Below are 17,698 nucleotides of genomic sequence, written 5' to 3'. Positions count from 1 at the left end.
TGGGTGGGAGATTTTATGTCAATGTCCGTGCATAACTGCTCTGGGGTGCACACAACCTCTTGCGAATGGGTACCAAAGGCAACTTTTATGGGTAAAGGCCACCAGGGAGATATACTAGTGCAGTCCTATCATCATTTTAGATTGGCTATTGTTGGTGACAGCCATGCTACAGTTTTTTTAGATTGGCTATTGTTGGTGACAGCCATGCTACAGTTTATTCATGCAAGAGCACTTTAAGAAAACCTACAATGCAAAGATATGCTTTATGTTTACTAAATTTATATGGTGCAGAATATGATTGTTTTTAATTTAGGGAACATTACAAATAAACATTTTGAATATGCTGAAGAGGTTTCCTTTTATACAGGTTATCTGTAGTGAGCTTTGATAATATGAATGAATGATAATGCTGTTGAAGCAAACACAAATGATTCTCAATGGAGTGGTCTGTTTATGACTGATATACTCGCATATTAAAGTAATTATAGTTACTGAAGTTTTGAACAAGAGTCTTGACAGCAGAATGGTCGGTAATGCATTACAGAGCTAAAGCACATATATGCCATTGTTTTGTCCCTCATGCAGCCCATTATTCATGTTCATTATTATGATTAACAAAGGTGATTGAAATGCATTGTAAAATAACTGAAATAGGAAGAGAAAGACTGAGAGTCGTGGACACACATCAGTTAGAGATCTCGTGAGTACATGTTCCAGTGGAAACTGAGTGGGTGATCAAGAAGTGAGCACATGCTACATTTTCATGTGATTAATCTCCCTCGCATAGTTTCAAATCCATCATCTTCTCACAGATAACATTTTTATGACTGTGATATACATATACATGTGTGTGAATAAGCACCTGCTTGGTTTCTTGCTCACTTCCTCCTTTCTCTTGCAATGCTACAGTACAGCTGCTCGTTCTGCAGTCCACACATGCATATGAGAGTGCTCTTCCACAAATATGGCAGGTTGATGTTGTGCATATTTGGGCTTCAAGTTGTTCCCTGACTGAGGTAAGATAGAAAAAACTTGGCACATAATTTTCTGTATAAATAACTAACAGTTTTTAATACATTATAAGTAACAATTTTTTCTTGATTTCAGGCAGATTTGAAAGTGCATTAAATTAACAACACCATATCATCAAAGAGTGGGCCATATCCTCAATCCTCATTGTATTTGGCTGTGATATTTACGGGTATCTGGAATGTGGGCCACATATGTTGCACAGCTCAACTGCTGACAACATATGATCAACACTAATAAATAAAAAAGTGCACCTCTTCGTGGAAACTGAAGTGCACAGATCTTTAGACTTTGGAAGAATATACACATGCACAAAAGAGCAGTTGAACCACAGCAGTCACTTTGGTAAGAGATGTGGATGTACTGCTTGATAGAGGATCACGCAGCATTCAGTTTTGTCATTCATAGCATCTAGCAGGGCGTACTGAAGTATACAGCAATATGGTGCATAGGAGTGTTTCCTAACAAAGCAGAGCATTTGGATAAGTGAAGATCAGCGTAATATGCTCCTCAGGTGTGTTTTTGCCTGATAATTGATATACCTCACAGTTGTGTTCAAGTTAGACTGGTGCATGACAATGTATCATGCAATGTTCCCTCCACAGTTGCTTGTGCATCTGATGGGCCAGCCTCATCTGCCGGACAGTGCAAGCCAGCGATACAGTTATGGCCATAACCAGATGCAGCAGAGGTGGCCAATCGAACTGTTGCAGTTGATGGGTGTGGATCTTCCACCGGTCAGGAATCGAGGGTTCCATGGCCATCGTGGAGGGGGTGGATCTCGAGGGAGGGGAAGCTATTGTGGAAACAATTCACTGATGCCTCCCCCAATGCATCTAAATGGGTATCCACCTGTGAACTGTCCTATGAAGAGGAACTACTGGGGGAATAAAAATGCATCAAGGTAAGTATTATGAATTCTTGTTGATTGTGTGCACAGGGGTGGAGAATGGTCAGTAGTGTCAGTAAATTTAATCTTGAGTCTGTAATTTATCAGTTTTCCTAAAACATTGGTCAGTAGAGTCACTATTTTGTGTTCATGACAGAATTTTGGTAGTTTTTATATTATTATTATTACATTTGGAGAGAAGGGGTAATTTACCCTCCTTGGACAAAGCAAATGTTTTACTTCATGTTTGATTTTATGTGTTGTGTACTTTTCTTTCAGTCTTTATGGTCTTATATTTTTCCATTTCTTCTCTTCCTTTTAGTTCCCTTATTTGATTTCCCTTTTCATTTTACAGACTTGCGTTTTTCCTTGTTTGTGTTTATTTTTCTGTTTCTATATCTCTATGGCATTGTTTCTCGCTTCCCATCACCTATTTTCTCTTGCTTTTATCTTTTTGTCTGTGCATTTCTTCTGTTCTTTTCTCTATCTCTTATTTTTGTGTCCATGTTACTGACCTTTCTAGATGAACCAACAAATATGATTGTTCCATCTTCTTTGTTTTTATGTATGAATAATTAAACTAATACCTCCATGACTTAAGCCAGAAACTAATAATTACTCGAAGACATAGCTTCAAGCAAACTTCAATTTATCCAATTTCAGGATGCAAACCTGATTTTTTCCCCTGTCGAATTTTTTTTGCTTTCCCCTAAGAAACGAAGCCCAACGTGAAGCTTTGACTATACTGATACATTACCGATATAAAAGTTGTCAGTACTGATAAACAGTAGTATATTAATCTTACGTTGACAAACATGTTCTCAAGTACTTAGAACTTGAACAGTTTAGTCACCTCCTTCAGTAATGTATTTAACCAGGTGGCTGAAAGAAGTTTTGCCTTGTGAAAGGGAACTGCCTGTTCAGAAATTTACTTTGCAAAATCACGGTACATGAATTATACTGTTATACATGTATATACATATATACACACACACACAGAAAGAAAGTGGTAGAATTATGCTCTCAATCACAATTTTTTCTCATTAGAATATGCTTAGATCAACAGATCCTTATAGTTTGCCAATTAACCTGTCCCATCCTTAATGCTATATTGGCAAGATCTGATCAAGTGCTGATAAATGTGCTTCATTCTTGGTGTATACAATAGATCCAAAAGGGTTAATTGTAAGGGAGTTTCAAGTAACATGCAACACAAGTTTTTCAACATGACCACAAATTGCACATGCCAGAATAAGCACTTCCCCTCCATCCTTTAAATAAACATTCACTGCACAGGAAGAACTATCAGTCCAAGGTGACACCAAGTACACTATTGAGAAAAACTGCCACAACCAAGTGACATGTGCAGCTTTTCATTACACTTTGGTACAAAAAGTTTCACTTATATCTGAAGCTTCATTTTCCAGGGAGAAATGTTTGTTACATGACACTTCTTAATTGTTACTTTGATCTGAAAGCCCCATTAGTGAAATCAGAAGCTGCTATGCTGCCATAAAATTTTATTAGGTATATATTGAAATTCATTTATTGTTGATGTTTTGCTCCTGTATTAATATAGTCTTTAATTTTCCCCCTCAGAGCACCTCGATGTATAACACGAGACCCCAGCAATGCCGAAGCCTCTTACAGTTCTGATAGTGGTTTCTCGTCAAGATCTCCAACTCCCAATAAGCATCCAATAGCAGAGCAAAATTCTGGGGATGATCTAGAAGATCCATCATTAGACTCTGCAAGATCTGATAGCAAGGGTGTCAAGTAAGTAGCAGTTTTATTCTTTGCCTTAAATTGAATTACTTTTGGAAATTTGCTTGGATAAAGTATTCTGTTGTCTTTATACAAACTCGTATCTTAAATTTAGTGGCAGTTTCTGCTGGATTATGCCATGGGTTTCTTTGGTAATACAGTCTTGTTTATCCGACCTTTGCTTATCCAACATTCAGTATTATCCGACATACCACCTGAAAAAAATCATCAATTGGCAACAAGAACTGCAAGTTGCGAGTGTGAGTGTAGTCTATTTTTAGTTTCTTCCGACTCTACTGCATGAGAATTTTGCATAACGACTGAGTTAAGGCTCTAGAAACTGCAATCGTCAGGAAAGCAGACTACGATCAAAAATTTCTTTCAGTCATCACAGGACTGAACTATTGAAGTACTGTACGTACGTACTGTGTTTAACTTCAGACAATTCTGTAACTGTAAGTTCATTTTTCCAGTTAATTTTTTCTGTATTGTTGTAAAACATGTTTACTGTATTAGGTTTGTAATGTGTAAAATTATAACATTAGTTTGACGTTTAATGGGCTTTTTCTTAACACCTTCCTATTATCAGACATTTTTGCTTATCCGACTTTCTGCCGGTCCGTTTATGTTGGATAAGCGAGACTCTACTGTACTCTTGGCGAGGAGGCCGGTTTGGTCCAGTATGCAATACTTTCACTGCATTTACAACAGACATCATCAGTTCCTGCTAGGTCCACCCCTCCACTAACTAAGACAGGGTGGAGAGTGGCATAGGTAGATGCTATCCCTTTGTTCCCTTGCATGATCTGTGCCCTCATTGTGGAAATTTATTACAAATTGAAACAACAAGTATGATCATTATTGCAACACTTTTGAAGAAATGAGTTTTGTTCTTTGCCTTAGAAATGATGCTGAACATTGCCCATAGAAAGCAGATCAATTTATCTAACATGGCAACACTTGCAAAAGTCAACTCCAAAAATGGGACAGGGATGTTTTTAAAAGTAATATTTTATATGTTGGAAATAAATTGCAGCTGGAATTTTTTTATTATTATTGGCCCCCATTTTTATATTGGTAGCCCCAGTGGTCTAGTTGGTAGGGCTTCTGACTGCCACGTGGGAGACCCGGGTTCGATTCACAGGGTGGGCAATCTAAGGTCAAAATTTTTTCAGCCTTGTCCCCGCATAAAGCAGCTCTGGGGCTCACCCAGACTCAAATCAATGGCTAATTGGGGGTGGGAGAAGGCAACCTGAGCATGGTGCTAATCACATCACCTGCAAAGTGGCTGAAATCGGGAATGCATAGGGCCCTACTCCCTCATCCCCGAAGTGTGCTTTCATGGCACGGTACTACATGCACAGGGAACTTTACCTTTACCTTACCCATCTTTTTATTCATGCATGGTCTTCAAACATTGTGATTATTGCATAAGTAAAGTTTTGTGTTTCCACGTTGCGAATTGGATTGTTTTTCTGATTAATTTCGAAGGACCAATGCCTTCATTAACTGAGGATACAACGTCAGTGGTTCTTCGATATTAATCTGAAAAAACAATCCAATTCTCAACATGGAAACAGAATGCAATATTAAAACCGTGTTAATGCATCCATCATGCACTGTGATTGTTTTTATAAGTTTTTATAATGAGTGAGCCAATATCATTGCTGACACCTTTTACTGATTCCATTGGAACTATACAATAGCAATCTACCAGTGTTTCACTTTTAAATATTCACAATTTCACATGAGAATAATTTAATCACAAAATCCATTTGTTCTGACAATGTTGTTGCAAAAAAAGATATTTAGACTCTGTGAAAGCGTTGCGCAGCATTTTTTGCAGGCTCCAGTAAAGTATTACCTGATGTCTGTGATCAAATTTTGAGTGATACTTGCCGATACCAGTTCTACTCTATCAGTATGAGTTCAGCTCTGGTTTCTATTGTTTAACCTAGTTGTCTATGAAGTTTTTTTACGTTAGCTATGAGAAATAATCAAAATGTCTCTTAATAATCAATGTTCATTATGAATTGTAGCAAGTTCATACAATGAAACCTTGATTACATATTTTTCAGAAATCTGGAACTGAAATTTCAAAGATTGAAGTGGTGAAAGTGTAACATTAAGTGTATTGTGGAAGAAAGTGTTAAAATCTGAAAATATAAAATTGAGTATCATTGTATAATGTAGTTGTTTAATTGTTCCAATATTCTATTGTTAGGCTTAGAACTAAAATGATAGCTTCATTATAGTGGTAATGATAATTGCACAACCTGAAAATCAGTAGATCGTAACACGGAAAGTGACTATTATCATTAGTTGGTTAGGTTGCATAATTACCCTTACAGAAGTGAAGTGAACTGCATGTTCAAAATGAACATAATGTTACAGTTCTTTTGCATGATGTATATTAGATTGTGCCACATTCATTCATGCTAAGAAGCATTACGGCTGTTAAACAGTCATTGCATTTGCCCCCTCCCACTTCACCTTTTAGAAGCCCCCTCTTCCTGATCCTGTGAAGACACCTGAGGCTTAGGGCATAGTTGAAGTGATGCTATCAATACTATGCTCCAGTCAGCTTTACTCGAGTACTCCCAGATACTCGCTGATAAGCAGCTGGGTGAACCTCAGTACTGTAGAACTCCAAATTTACATATCCAATTGGTACATTTTCCCTACATTATAAGTTTTTTTTGTCTTGATTCCATGAAATGGGTGGACTGATAGGAAATTGAAAATTTTGTGTAGTACCAATAAACTACAGATATAAAATTTACCAATCTGATGTAAAAATGCAAATGTTCCTTGAAGAACTTGAGCAGTTCATTAATCTCTTTAATTAATGTATGTAACCATGAGACTGCAATGTGTTTTGTCATCAAAAGAGGAATGTGTATTTCGACACTTACTTTATGAAAACAACAAGATGTGAAATATATGTATATATTCATAAATATCATAACAAAAGCAAAATTTGCAAAAATTAGAGACTATTTATAGGCATATCAGATTTGTAAAATTATTGTCATTTTTTTAAACAATTAAATCTATGTTGGCAAATGTCAATAGAGAGCTGCTTAATCTGTTTCATGCCTGGAAACATAAAATCATAGTTTTTGAATTTCATGGACTTTTTTGTTTCCTTCTCAGTGTTGTGATTGGGCTTAGCATATCCACCACATGTATTATTTTATTTTTGTATTGATTCTGCCTAATAAGTTAGTAAATAGACACAACATTGATTTTCAGAAGGCAGCACGAAATGTACAACAATAATAACAACAACAACCATGCACAGCATAATGGAGTTCAGTATTATCGAGGCCAAGGAATGTATCAGCGAAGTAAAAGTCCAAGTGGTTCTTCACTAAGTAGCCAAGGAAGTTGTGGTGGCGGCCACCAGAGTCATCAGAACAAGCGCCGCTATCACTCTGGTCGCCACTCACCACCCCATCGAGCCCCGAGAGGGCGAAGGCTAAATGGCACGCCAACAAGATATTCTCCCAATACTACTCCTCCTGATAGATTTTTAGCCAGAGCTAATCAGATGCAAGTCACTTCTCGACCTCCGGAAGTAGTCACCGGTGGAGAGTGGGATAAGGTAAGGATTCTTTTTTGGATGTGCACACAGTGGGCTAAAAGAAAATGTTTATTATGTTTTTAATTGTTGTGTGTTTAATAAGTACAGAAGGTTGTTCGCTTTATATCCGACCATTTCTGACGGGTACTCACCTTAAGAGATACCGCGCTGCCGCCACTGATCATGTTCTATTATATCCCAAGCATTGTGGACTATCGCCCGGCATCGCAGTGTCCATTGCAGCAAGCTCCGGCGCAGGACAGGCATGGGAATTCTGTCCCACTCCTCCCTGCAAGCTTTCCATAGACCATCCAGGGTGCGCGGGCGGGGATGTTGAAGACGTCGTTTCAACAGTCCAAATGCGCAAAAATCCATTGGACTGGCATCTGGGCTTTTCACAGGAATGTCTTCAAACGGAATGACACAAATTCCTAATTCCTCTGCCATTTCCCGATAAAGACTTAGTGATGTTCTGGTGGTATGACTCGAAACCTTGTCCATATGGATCATCACCTGGTTCGTGTCCATTCCATACAAGTGTGGGATGTCTCTCCGATCGATAGGTGTTAGAATGGAGTCTTGGAAGTATCTGGCATTCACCTTCACGTTTTTGTCCACCTTACGTATCATCAACTTACCCTCATATCCGAATTCCGTCACAACCATAAAGCCACGAGGGAAACTTTCTCTGCACTGACGAACAAAGTTGTCAATGTCACGGTATGTGATCGCCCGAATGTGACCACCAGCAGTGAGATGGACATATGATTCATCCATTGTGACAACTTTCTTCCATTTGGAACCCACCAGGTACTTTTCATACAGTTTCCCGCAGTTCGTCTTACGTTCGGCAATGTGACGTGGTAGAAGGTGGTGTACACGGGCCTTCCGCACACACTTCAACCTGAGGTGCTTGCGAATTGTTTTTTTCACAGTTGACTGTGCGAGGTGAAATCTGTGGGCCATATCACGTTGAGTCGGGGTATTTTCTAGGCACACCAATCGACAGATCCCCCTTCGCACTACAGGTGACACTTTGCTTGCAGCCCTTCTCCTGGTGGTTTTCGTGGGTGAATGTTTCGCAAGGAGAGCCTGTTGTGTGTAACGGGCCACAATAGCTTTCGCAGTAGTCACCCCGAGTGTTAACCCATTCTCCCGACACTGTTTCACAATGCGTACGTATGAAAACTTAGCATGGAAAAGGGCCATTACGTAACCCTCCCAATACCGGTTGATTTTCTATGCCATTTGATAACATTCACTACCAACACTCACGCACCTACAAGGTCAGACACAAAACTGCTCCCGCCAGCAGACCCATAGTTCCAGCATGATATGCCAGGTGGCAGCACCAAATCGAAAATGATCGGATATAAAGCGAACAACCTCTGTAGAATCTTGATCTTGAGTTCCCAGGTGCTTCAGTGGCTGAACACGTTACTTGATTGACTTGTCCTGAGTCTGGTCTGAGCCTGGGTGTTCTATTGCTCTGCTTGCTTCATCTAGTCATTAGAATCGCATGCTTGTGGTGAATAAAAGGTCAGGATTTAGGTACAAAAATGGCACATTTTGGGAACAAAGCAGTATACAAAATGGCATTTTGGTGTTAAAATGGTGAATATAACCCTAAATTTTATTTAGAAACTCTACTTATTGTGCAAAATAAGCTTTTCCCTTCTAATAGCACGTTTATGCAACTGTCAGAGTACACAGAGACTCCTGTGTAAAGGAGTCCATTTTTTCTTCTCAAATACAGAAGGTTGATCCGCATATATGTGTCCGATTTTGAACCATCACCCCTGCGCAGAGAATCGACCGATACAAGCGGTTAAAAGCGTGGGAGGACGGTTAGAGCCAGTAGTATCATGGCACTATTGTGAGTGTGTGTTGTGTGCATCATGGCTCCTAAGGTGAACCGTTTTTGGGAGGGCTACGTAGTTGCACTTTTCCGCACCAAATATTCGGTGTCAAAAATTCAGAAACTGTGCAAAGAACATGGATGCACCTTGGGTTCGACGACCATCAAGAACATAATCAAGTGGCATAAAAACCAAGAGGTTTCAGCTATTCAGTCACCCACCAGGGGGACGAGGAAGTGAGCATGCACTGTAGTGATTCCACCCATGTCTCGGAAGTTGCATCGAATGGCACTACAGGAAAACTCCCCGACGCAACGTGTATTGGCCACACGACTCCACGCAGCCCAGTCAACTGTGAACCGCACCCTGTGTGAGAAATTAAACCTCTGACAGGTTTTTAAAAGTCGTGAACATTACCTCAGTGAGGCCTATCGGTGTAAGGTATCATTACATACATCTCGTTCTACCTAGAATTTTCTGCAACAGATGGCGACAGACACCGGCATTTGGCTATTCCATTTAACGATATACTGGTGAAGTCAACCGGATGCGAGTCCCATGGATTTTTGTTAGTTTGGTCTACTGAAACGGGCACTTTCCTCTCATTGTGTCACCACTCTCCGAGGCCTGTGGAAAGTCTGTCAGGAGGAATGGCAGAAGATTCCACTTCCTGTACTTCATCGTAGCCTCCTACAATGGAAGTTATGGTGCAGGGCTATTGCCAAGACACACGGTGATCACATTGAGGCCAACAGATGGTGGTCTCGTGGATTTTCATAAGGTAAGTGGTAGTCCAAAATCGGACACACATACGCGGATCGACCTTCTGTATTGACTGCAGAATTTATAAATTTTCCATAATTTTGCATAACTCACAGGATAATTCAGACTTCGCAAAGTGTCATGTCGGTAAATATAATCTAAATTTCGTGTTTAAGAGTTACTTTGCAGTTTGTTTTGCATCATTTCGTGACAAGACATGGTAGGAAAATACACCTCTCACATTTCAGAGACTTGAACAATGAACATTACAGTGTGTTATTTCACATTTCATGTGCAATTAGTAATCATTAGGACTAGGATTTTTAAGGCTTAGGTTTTTTTTTTATATATAAGTAAGGGTGATGTGTTCCCTAAACATATAGAAATTCATATTATTAAGAAACAAATTAAGGTGCTTCTTAAGGGCATATTTGGCCACTTCTGCATGATAGAGCATATTTTGATGGATTTTCGCTCATATTCAACATATTTTTGCTTTTTCAAGAAATATAGTCATTTTCGAAGTGGATTCGTTCTTACTCCCATGTTCACTCAAGATGTTTTTTTTTTTACTTCAGCAAAATCTTTTTTCATTTTTGATAATTTACAGAAAGTGTTCATTGCGCATTGCAACTCTGTGCCCATAAAGTGAACTAAAAATAGTACATATGTGATAATATCAGCATTATGATATTTATGTTTGAAACAGTCCAGTTATAAGGGCATGTTTTTCAAATTATAGTGCATATTGTGTACAATTTTAGGTAATAAGAGCATATTTTATTTTGTTAAATCATAAATAGTGTCAATGTCATTAAACTGTAAATAAACATGGCAGCTGATATTTTTTCAAACTATCATTAAAAAATCTCCAAAATTCAGATACAAAGACTCAGGGTGTCTACCAGTCTGGAAAACGTGGAAAAGTCAGGAATTTTATTTTTCTGGTAAAGTCAGGGAAATTTACTATTTTTCTGGAAAAATTTGTATTTTTGTTTCTGGGCCATACCAAAGCTAGTGACTTGCTACTGGCATTTCAAGAAGGTGTAAACTGTATCGATTTGAAAACCATAGTGCAAATATCCATTGATGGACCAGCAGTTAACTGGAAATTTCTCACCTTTTTCAAGGAAAACCTGATTATTAATGAACCAGAAATTACAACATTGCTGGAAATAGAAAGCTGCGGACTTCATGTTCTTCATGGTGCTTTCAAAGCATCTTTTCAGAGTTCTGGTTGGAACGTAGTGGTATTCTTAAGACCAGTGTACAATTTATTTTAAAATGTTCCATCTCTGAGAGCAGATTTCACAAGAATTACAGGATGAAAAGTTTTTCAAAAAAGGTTTTGTCCAATTCGGTGGTTAGACAATGGAAGTGCGGTGGAAAAAGCACAGTACCTTTTACCATTTCTGAAAACCTTTGCTGACAGAGTTTCTGGTACCAAGGAACAACCAAGGTGTGGAAGCTTTGAAACTATTAACTCACAAGTGAGCAATCCACTGTCAGTGGCATAACCACAGGGGGAGGGGGGCACGGCGGGCAAACATTGACAATCAAGTGTACCTGCAGGGGGCCATTATTGGCCACAACTTTAAATTTTATACAAATAAAAACACTTTTCGTAAAATTTTCTTGCGCGCTTCGCTTGCAATTCCTGCTTTTCTTATTCTTATCAAGTTCAGAATCGTAGCCCTGGGTGCCGAACAATCTTAATGATAAGAAGTTGTAAAACGTATTCATTGATTTGTGTTTTTAAGTCTACTTTATGCACAGAAAGGCATATTGAGACACGTCCTAGAGCTTATAAAGTGTGTTCCGAACCACTACGTGTCTCCACTGGGTGGTATCGAACCCAGGACCCCTTGATCACAAGGTGACGATGTTACCACTACACCACCGAGGAGGCACAAAAGTTTTAAATGATATAATGCCATGGCGTTCTGTGAAATGATTTGCACCCTATTCAATTAATATTGATTTCAGCCTGCAAAAAAATTGGATCCAAACATTTTCTTGCTCGCTTCGCTCGCAATTTATCTTTGTTCGCTGTCATGCATTGTAAATCACCAGACAGAGAAATAAGACTTGTCTTAATTGATTTTGTTTTAAATGCATGAACAATTTTTTTGAGGAAGGGAACATGCACATTTGAGAGACAATTTATGTAATTTTTGCTGTTGGTTTATTGTGAGATGGATGAATTGGCTGTGTAATGTATTTAAATAATATATGCTGTATATAATATTTATTAATTTATTTATATAAATTTGTTTACACTGCCGTGAACAGCTTGAATACATACACAATTTAGTGTCCACACGTCACTCCACGTTGCATATATGCGAAACACAGAGGCGTGGCGTGCATGTGACCGCTGTTACGGTAACAGCAAAATATAAAGAATTGAAGAACCTCTCTTAAAATATTATAACATACATAAACTGGTAATATTGTCATAAAGTAAATATTGCAGACTGACAATTTTTTCTGTTCCGGCAAAAGCAAAGAGAAGGACTGTTCCGGTATCCTCCTGAAGCAACATGAGAAAAGGGCCCTGAGCCCACACAAGGAAGACTTCGCGTTGCGGTAAAGACTGACGGTAGCAGGAGGAGGCGGGTTATTGCCATGCCTGTTTAGCCGCCACAGTTGCCGGTGATCCTTACCGGATACAGATCAGTGTTGCCATATCCAATTGACAGAAAAGAGCTAAGTCGCCTAATCGGTCTATCTTACTTTGAAGGTGTCCACTCACACCGGGAAACGATGGCGCAGTGGTAGCGTCGCCGCCTTGTAATCAAGGGGTCCTGGGTTCGATATCCGGTGGAAGCACAAGTGGTTTGGATCCCACTTTAAACTGTAGATCCAGTCCTGATTAGCCTTACTGTGCATAAAGTAGACATAAAATGCCAAATCAAAATAAAAAAAGTCATATCAAACTGGAGAAAAGCAAACTAGCAAGTGATATTTTGTATTTCCACTAAATATCAGCCATTACGAAAGTCCTCTTTGTCCTTTTTCGACATCATGGGCGAGAAGGAGAGGAGAGGGATGGGGTTGGTCAAGGGGTCCGCTGTCCTTCTAAAAATGTCACCCTTAAATTCTATATTTCACATTATAATATTATTTCGGTTACAGGAATTTGAGATAATTGTTGAAAGGGCCGATTGAGATTGACATACGTTGTCGCAGGAATGCGATAATTTCGGATTGAAGCAATGTTTTTGAGGTGGCAGCACTGTTTTTGGGTGAAAACCTTACTTAGAAGCATAATTTCCCGATTGTTATCTTAGCACGCTCTGGGGTCGCAGGTTTGAATGCTCAGCAAGAAATGGTTATTTCAATGTTTGTTGTTATTATTTTACTTACATAATTATAAAAATTAATAATTACATACACAAAGAAATAATAATTTTATTTCAATAATTCACCATGCATCCTCATCGTCACGATAGTAGTGGTGTCAGAAATGGGATTTCTGTGGATTTAGCGAAACATGGGAGTAGGAGTAGTTAGGAAACAGATGAAGACTATATCTACTCTACATAAGTCTTATTTGAAACGAAAAGTTTCACGATTTGGGCAAATCTGGTTTCAAGAGAACTAAGATGGCAACAGTAGTACAACTTGACTTTTTGCAGTGTAAGGTTCCGAAGGAAATCGCTGATGCTGAGAAGGGAGGACCCAAGTAAGATGGGGTGCTTCATGTGTTACAAAAGTAAACAACCGTTGGCAGGAGGAACTGTGCAGGGCGAGTTTTGTGAGTGGTGTCTTTCGTCTTTGTGTCGTTTTCGGGCATTGTCAATTAATTAACAAGCAGAATGGAGATTGTTTCGAGTTCCAAGGTGGCGGGTTCGTCCTATCTGAACAGTGTGTGTAATTGTGCGCTAGAAGATATTTCTGTAAGTAATCAAATTACGTATTTCTTTATTAGGCTAATGTTTATTGTCAACAACCAATGTTTGCAATTTCACTTCAGTGCTTAAGCCAACATTTTTTTTCCTCATTAATAACTTTACCAAAATCTAGTATCGAATTGCAGTCGTACCAGAATAATATATGAACTGCTTGGGTAATGGGGGGGGGGCATGAGGTGGGGAGGTGCCCAAGTCTTACGGCTTCTTCCTTAAATGGCCTACTGATAACCGGTAACACTTTTAAAAATCCCACGCCCCGCCACTGGTGAAACATATATCGTGCATTAAAATTATGTTAATGTAAAAAATAATTATTTGGAATGCATATATCAAGCATTTTCTGTCTTTCAAAAATAGTTTTATGTGCTTGTTTTCCGTTATTAATGTAAAATTGAAGGTGTTAAAAAAATAATTGAGATCGTTTGTTCGAATACAAATGCTTTAGCACAAACTTCTACCCCCTTTTGGTGTAATTTACGAGGATAATAACTTATTTGATATTACCACTAATATTAATTACCGGGGTGGCTCAGTCGGTAATGCGTCTGACTACCATGCTCAAGGTCCCGTGTTCGATCCCCAGCCGGTTCAAATCCGGGAACTTTTCTAACATTGGAAGTGGCCCCGGCGCCCACCCAGCATCGAATGACATGGGTACATGGGGGAAACCCTGAGGGGTAAAGGCGGTCAGGGGCATGATGCTGATCACATCACCCCCACTCATGACCATATCAAGAAAGTGTAGGGCGTTACCCCCACACCCCCTATACACCTTCGTGGTGTGGTGCTAAGCACAGGGGAGCACTTTACCTTTTTTAACACTACTAATAGTAATAATAATGTTGGTCCTGGGTTCAAATCCCAGCTTAGGCATGGATGTTTGCGAGTATACATTCATCATATTCATCATACCATCACACACCCCCATTTTTGCTAATTAGCCAAAAGTGGCACAAGAAGCGAAGTAAAATAAAGAAAATCAATAACAATAAAAATAACAATAATAATAATAACATTATTATTAACATTATTTTTATTACCAGGTGTGCCGGTTAATAATTCTTAATTTCGTCGCTGGATAGCGCTGGAAGCAAGGGTTGGTGCACAGTCTCAACTGTTACATCACTGTGTTGCCAGGACAGTACCTGTCAAAACACCGTGGATGTGCAACCGAGTGCGAGTGTTCGTGATATTGGGTTTGTGTGGGAAACATGTTGACCTTCAAACCAAATAAGGAGCATGTGCGGCACATCCTGCTTTTCTTGTTCAATCAAAAGAAAAACTCGAGTGAAAGCCATCATATCCTTGTGGAAACGTATGGTGACAATGTCCTAATGCAAGATGCATGTGTGCATTGGTTTCAACAATTCAAAAGTGTTGATTTCGACTTGAAAGACAAAAATCGCCCAGGCCAGTCGAAAAAATTTTAGGATGCCGAATTGCAAGCACTGTTGGACGAAGACGATACGCAAACGCAACAACAACTGGCAGAGAAGTTAAATGTTGATCGCCAAACCATATCTGATCGTCTTCATGCCATGGAAAAGATCCAGAAGGCAGGAAAATGGGTCCCACATCATCTGAACAACAGACAAATGGAAAAGCGAAAAATTGTGTGTGAAGTGTTGCTTTGTCGGCATGAAAGAAAGTCTTTGTTACATCGGATAGTGACTGGGGACGAAAAATGGATCTACTTCGAGAACTCAAAATGCAAAAAGTCATGGGTTCACCCAGGACAACCTTCAACATCAACCGCAAAACCGAATCGCTTCGGAAGGAAGACAATGCTGTGCATTTGGTGGGATCAGAAGGGTGTGGTGTACCATGAGCTTCTGAAACCAGGTGAAACAGTGAATGGCATTCGCTACCGTCAACAACTCATCAATTTGAACCATACATTGATCGAAAAGCACCCAGATTGGGCGACAAGACACGTAAAAGGGATTTCGCAGTACGACAATGCCTCATCACACAGCGAAAGGCGTCAGAGACACCATTTCTGCACTTGGGTGGAAATTCTTGCCCCACCCACCATACTCACCAGACTTAGCCCCTTTGGACTACCACTTGTTTTCATCGATGTCTCACTCACTTTCCCAGCAACACTTCAACAATTATGAAGATGTCAAAGAATGGCTTGCTGACTGGATCACCTCAAAATGTGAATGATTTTTCTGGAAGGTCATCCACAATTTGACTGACAGATGGGCACAATGTATAGCTAGCGATGGTGCATACTTTGAATAAAGCATTTGTTACCTTCCTCCTCAGATACACTTGTTTTCTTTCGGATCAATTAAGAATTATTAACCGGCACATCTGATAACATCATTATTATTATTATTTTATTATTGGTACGTTTATCCTGGTACTTGCCCCCCCCCCCAGACAAAAATTCCTGGTTGCACCTCTGTCCTCTGTTACCAGTCAGGATAGCTTTCTTTCAGACTATTGCAGCTAATATAGAACCCTTCTTGTCAGGTTTCAGTCTGATTCACCAATGGTGCCTTTCCTTTATGAACATCAAGCTCAGGTTTATAAAGAAGTCCATTCTGCTTGAAGCTGTAAGTTCTGATGATCTTTTGAAACTAAATCTAACTGATCCAGAATGTGTGTGTTCTGCAAAAGAAGTTGACATTGGATTTGCAATCCGAGCAGCATTTAGATCTGTGAAACTATCTGCAGGTGTTACATTTTCGTGAAGATCGTCTGAAAATATTACAATGTTTGTGTAAGAAGATATGTATGAGATCACCATTGAAATACAGGCTCACATATGGTGCATCATGTCTCTCTCCAGCATCTGTTTTGGATGGGAAAGTAGGTGAAGACCAAGTAAATGTGGCATTACAAGTCCTAGTTGAAAAGTGCCATTTTTCTGGCCCTGCTGCAGATTATATAAAACAGTTCTATTCTGACATATGTGGTAATTACAATGTGATTGCAAGAATGAAAAATTTTGACTTTGCTGTTGATCGGCTGGATCAGATGTGGATGACAGTTCTTGAAGATTGTAACAACAGTGCCTTTATACTGTTTGTCCAGAAGATTTTAATGCTTTTACATGGAAATGCTTCTGTTGAGCGAAGTTTCCCTATAAATAAGCAATGCCTTGTGGATAATCTTGAGGACTCACTTATTGCCCAACGATGTATACATGATGCAATTGTAAGTTATTTAGGGGTTGAAAAAGTCCCTATAACAAAATCTTTAATCCATGCAACAAGGAATGCAAATGGAAAGTAGAAGGAACCATGATACAACAGAAACTCAGAAGACTCATTTAGAAGAGAGAAAGAGAAGTATGGCAGAACTGAAAGAACTGAGTACAAAGAGATCTCGAGAGATCTGCAAAGGAAATCCAAGAAGTTGATGAAAAGATGAGAGCATTAAAGAAGAAAGTACTGTAGTTGTTTTTGTTTTTTTTCGAGTAATGTAATCTTTTGAACTCCAATTCTATATGTTAGAAAAAACATTGCAAGTATTCAAATTGTGCATTTATTTTAAAGTAAGAAAACTGTTGTACAAAATTACATTCAGTTTATAAACATATATATTATTTTTCTTATGACTACTGAATTGTTATGGAAATAAATTAACTGCAAAAATTGGTAAAACAATTATTTTATAATGTGTGGGTGGATTGGATGGCTATAAGGGGTGAATAATTTTACATAATGTGATAATGAAAGCTTGCTACTATATTGGTAAATTCCCATAAATATACAGGTACATGAGGATAAAGTATGCTTTGTGGTGAAAAGATTAATCTGATGTACTACAGTTTACGGTTTTAAACATGAATGTGACTAAGTGTGAATTTTCATCTCGGTGCTCTGATTTTCTTACATATATCACCTTTGACTAGGTGCCAAAACTTTGGGGTTGGGGC

The 17,698-nt window shown here is 39.0% G+C and overlaps 1 protein-coding gene across 8 annotated transcripts in view; it reads left to right on the top strand.

Annotated features, from left to right (window-relative positions):
• LOC145984945 (poly(A) RNA polymerase gld-2 homolog A-like) overlaps positions 1-17,698 on the top strand; it is a 69,768-nt gene that overhangs the window by 17,181 nt on the left and 34,889 nt on the right. For 5 of the 8 annotated variants that reach the window (XM_083118367.1, XM_083118370.1, XM_083118368.1 and 2 more), the window contains exons 2-4: positions 1,108-1,933; positions 3,518-3,694; positions 6,938-7,289. In XM_083118367.1, coding sequence (XP_082974493.1) covers positions 1,602-1,933; positions 3,518-3,694; positions 6,938-7,289 — 861 coding nt within the window. In that variant the 5' untranslated portion in view covers positions 1,108-1,601. The remainder of the gene's footprint in view (positions 1-1,107; positions 1,934-3,517; positions 3,695-6,937; positions 7,290-17,698) is intronic. The other 3 variants (XM_083118372.1, XM_083118373.1, XM_083118374.1) reach the window with 2 other exon arrangements.

Source organism: Lepisma saccharinum, chromosome 3 (assembly GCF_977018435.1).
Source record: "Lepisma saccharinum chromosome 3, izLepSacc3.1, whole genome shotgun sequence".
NCBI lineage: Eukaryota > Metazoa > Arthropoda > Insecta > Zygentoma > Lepismatidae > Lepisma > Lepisma saccharinum.
Note: the sequence above shows the minus strand (reverse complement) of the source record. Positions and strands in the feature narration are given on the sequence as shown.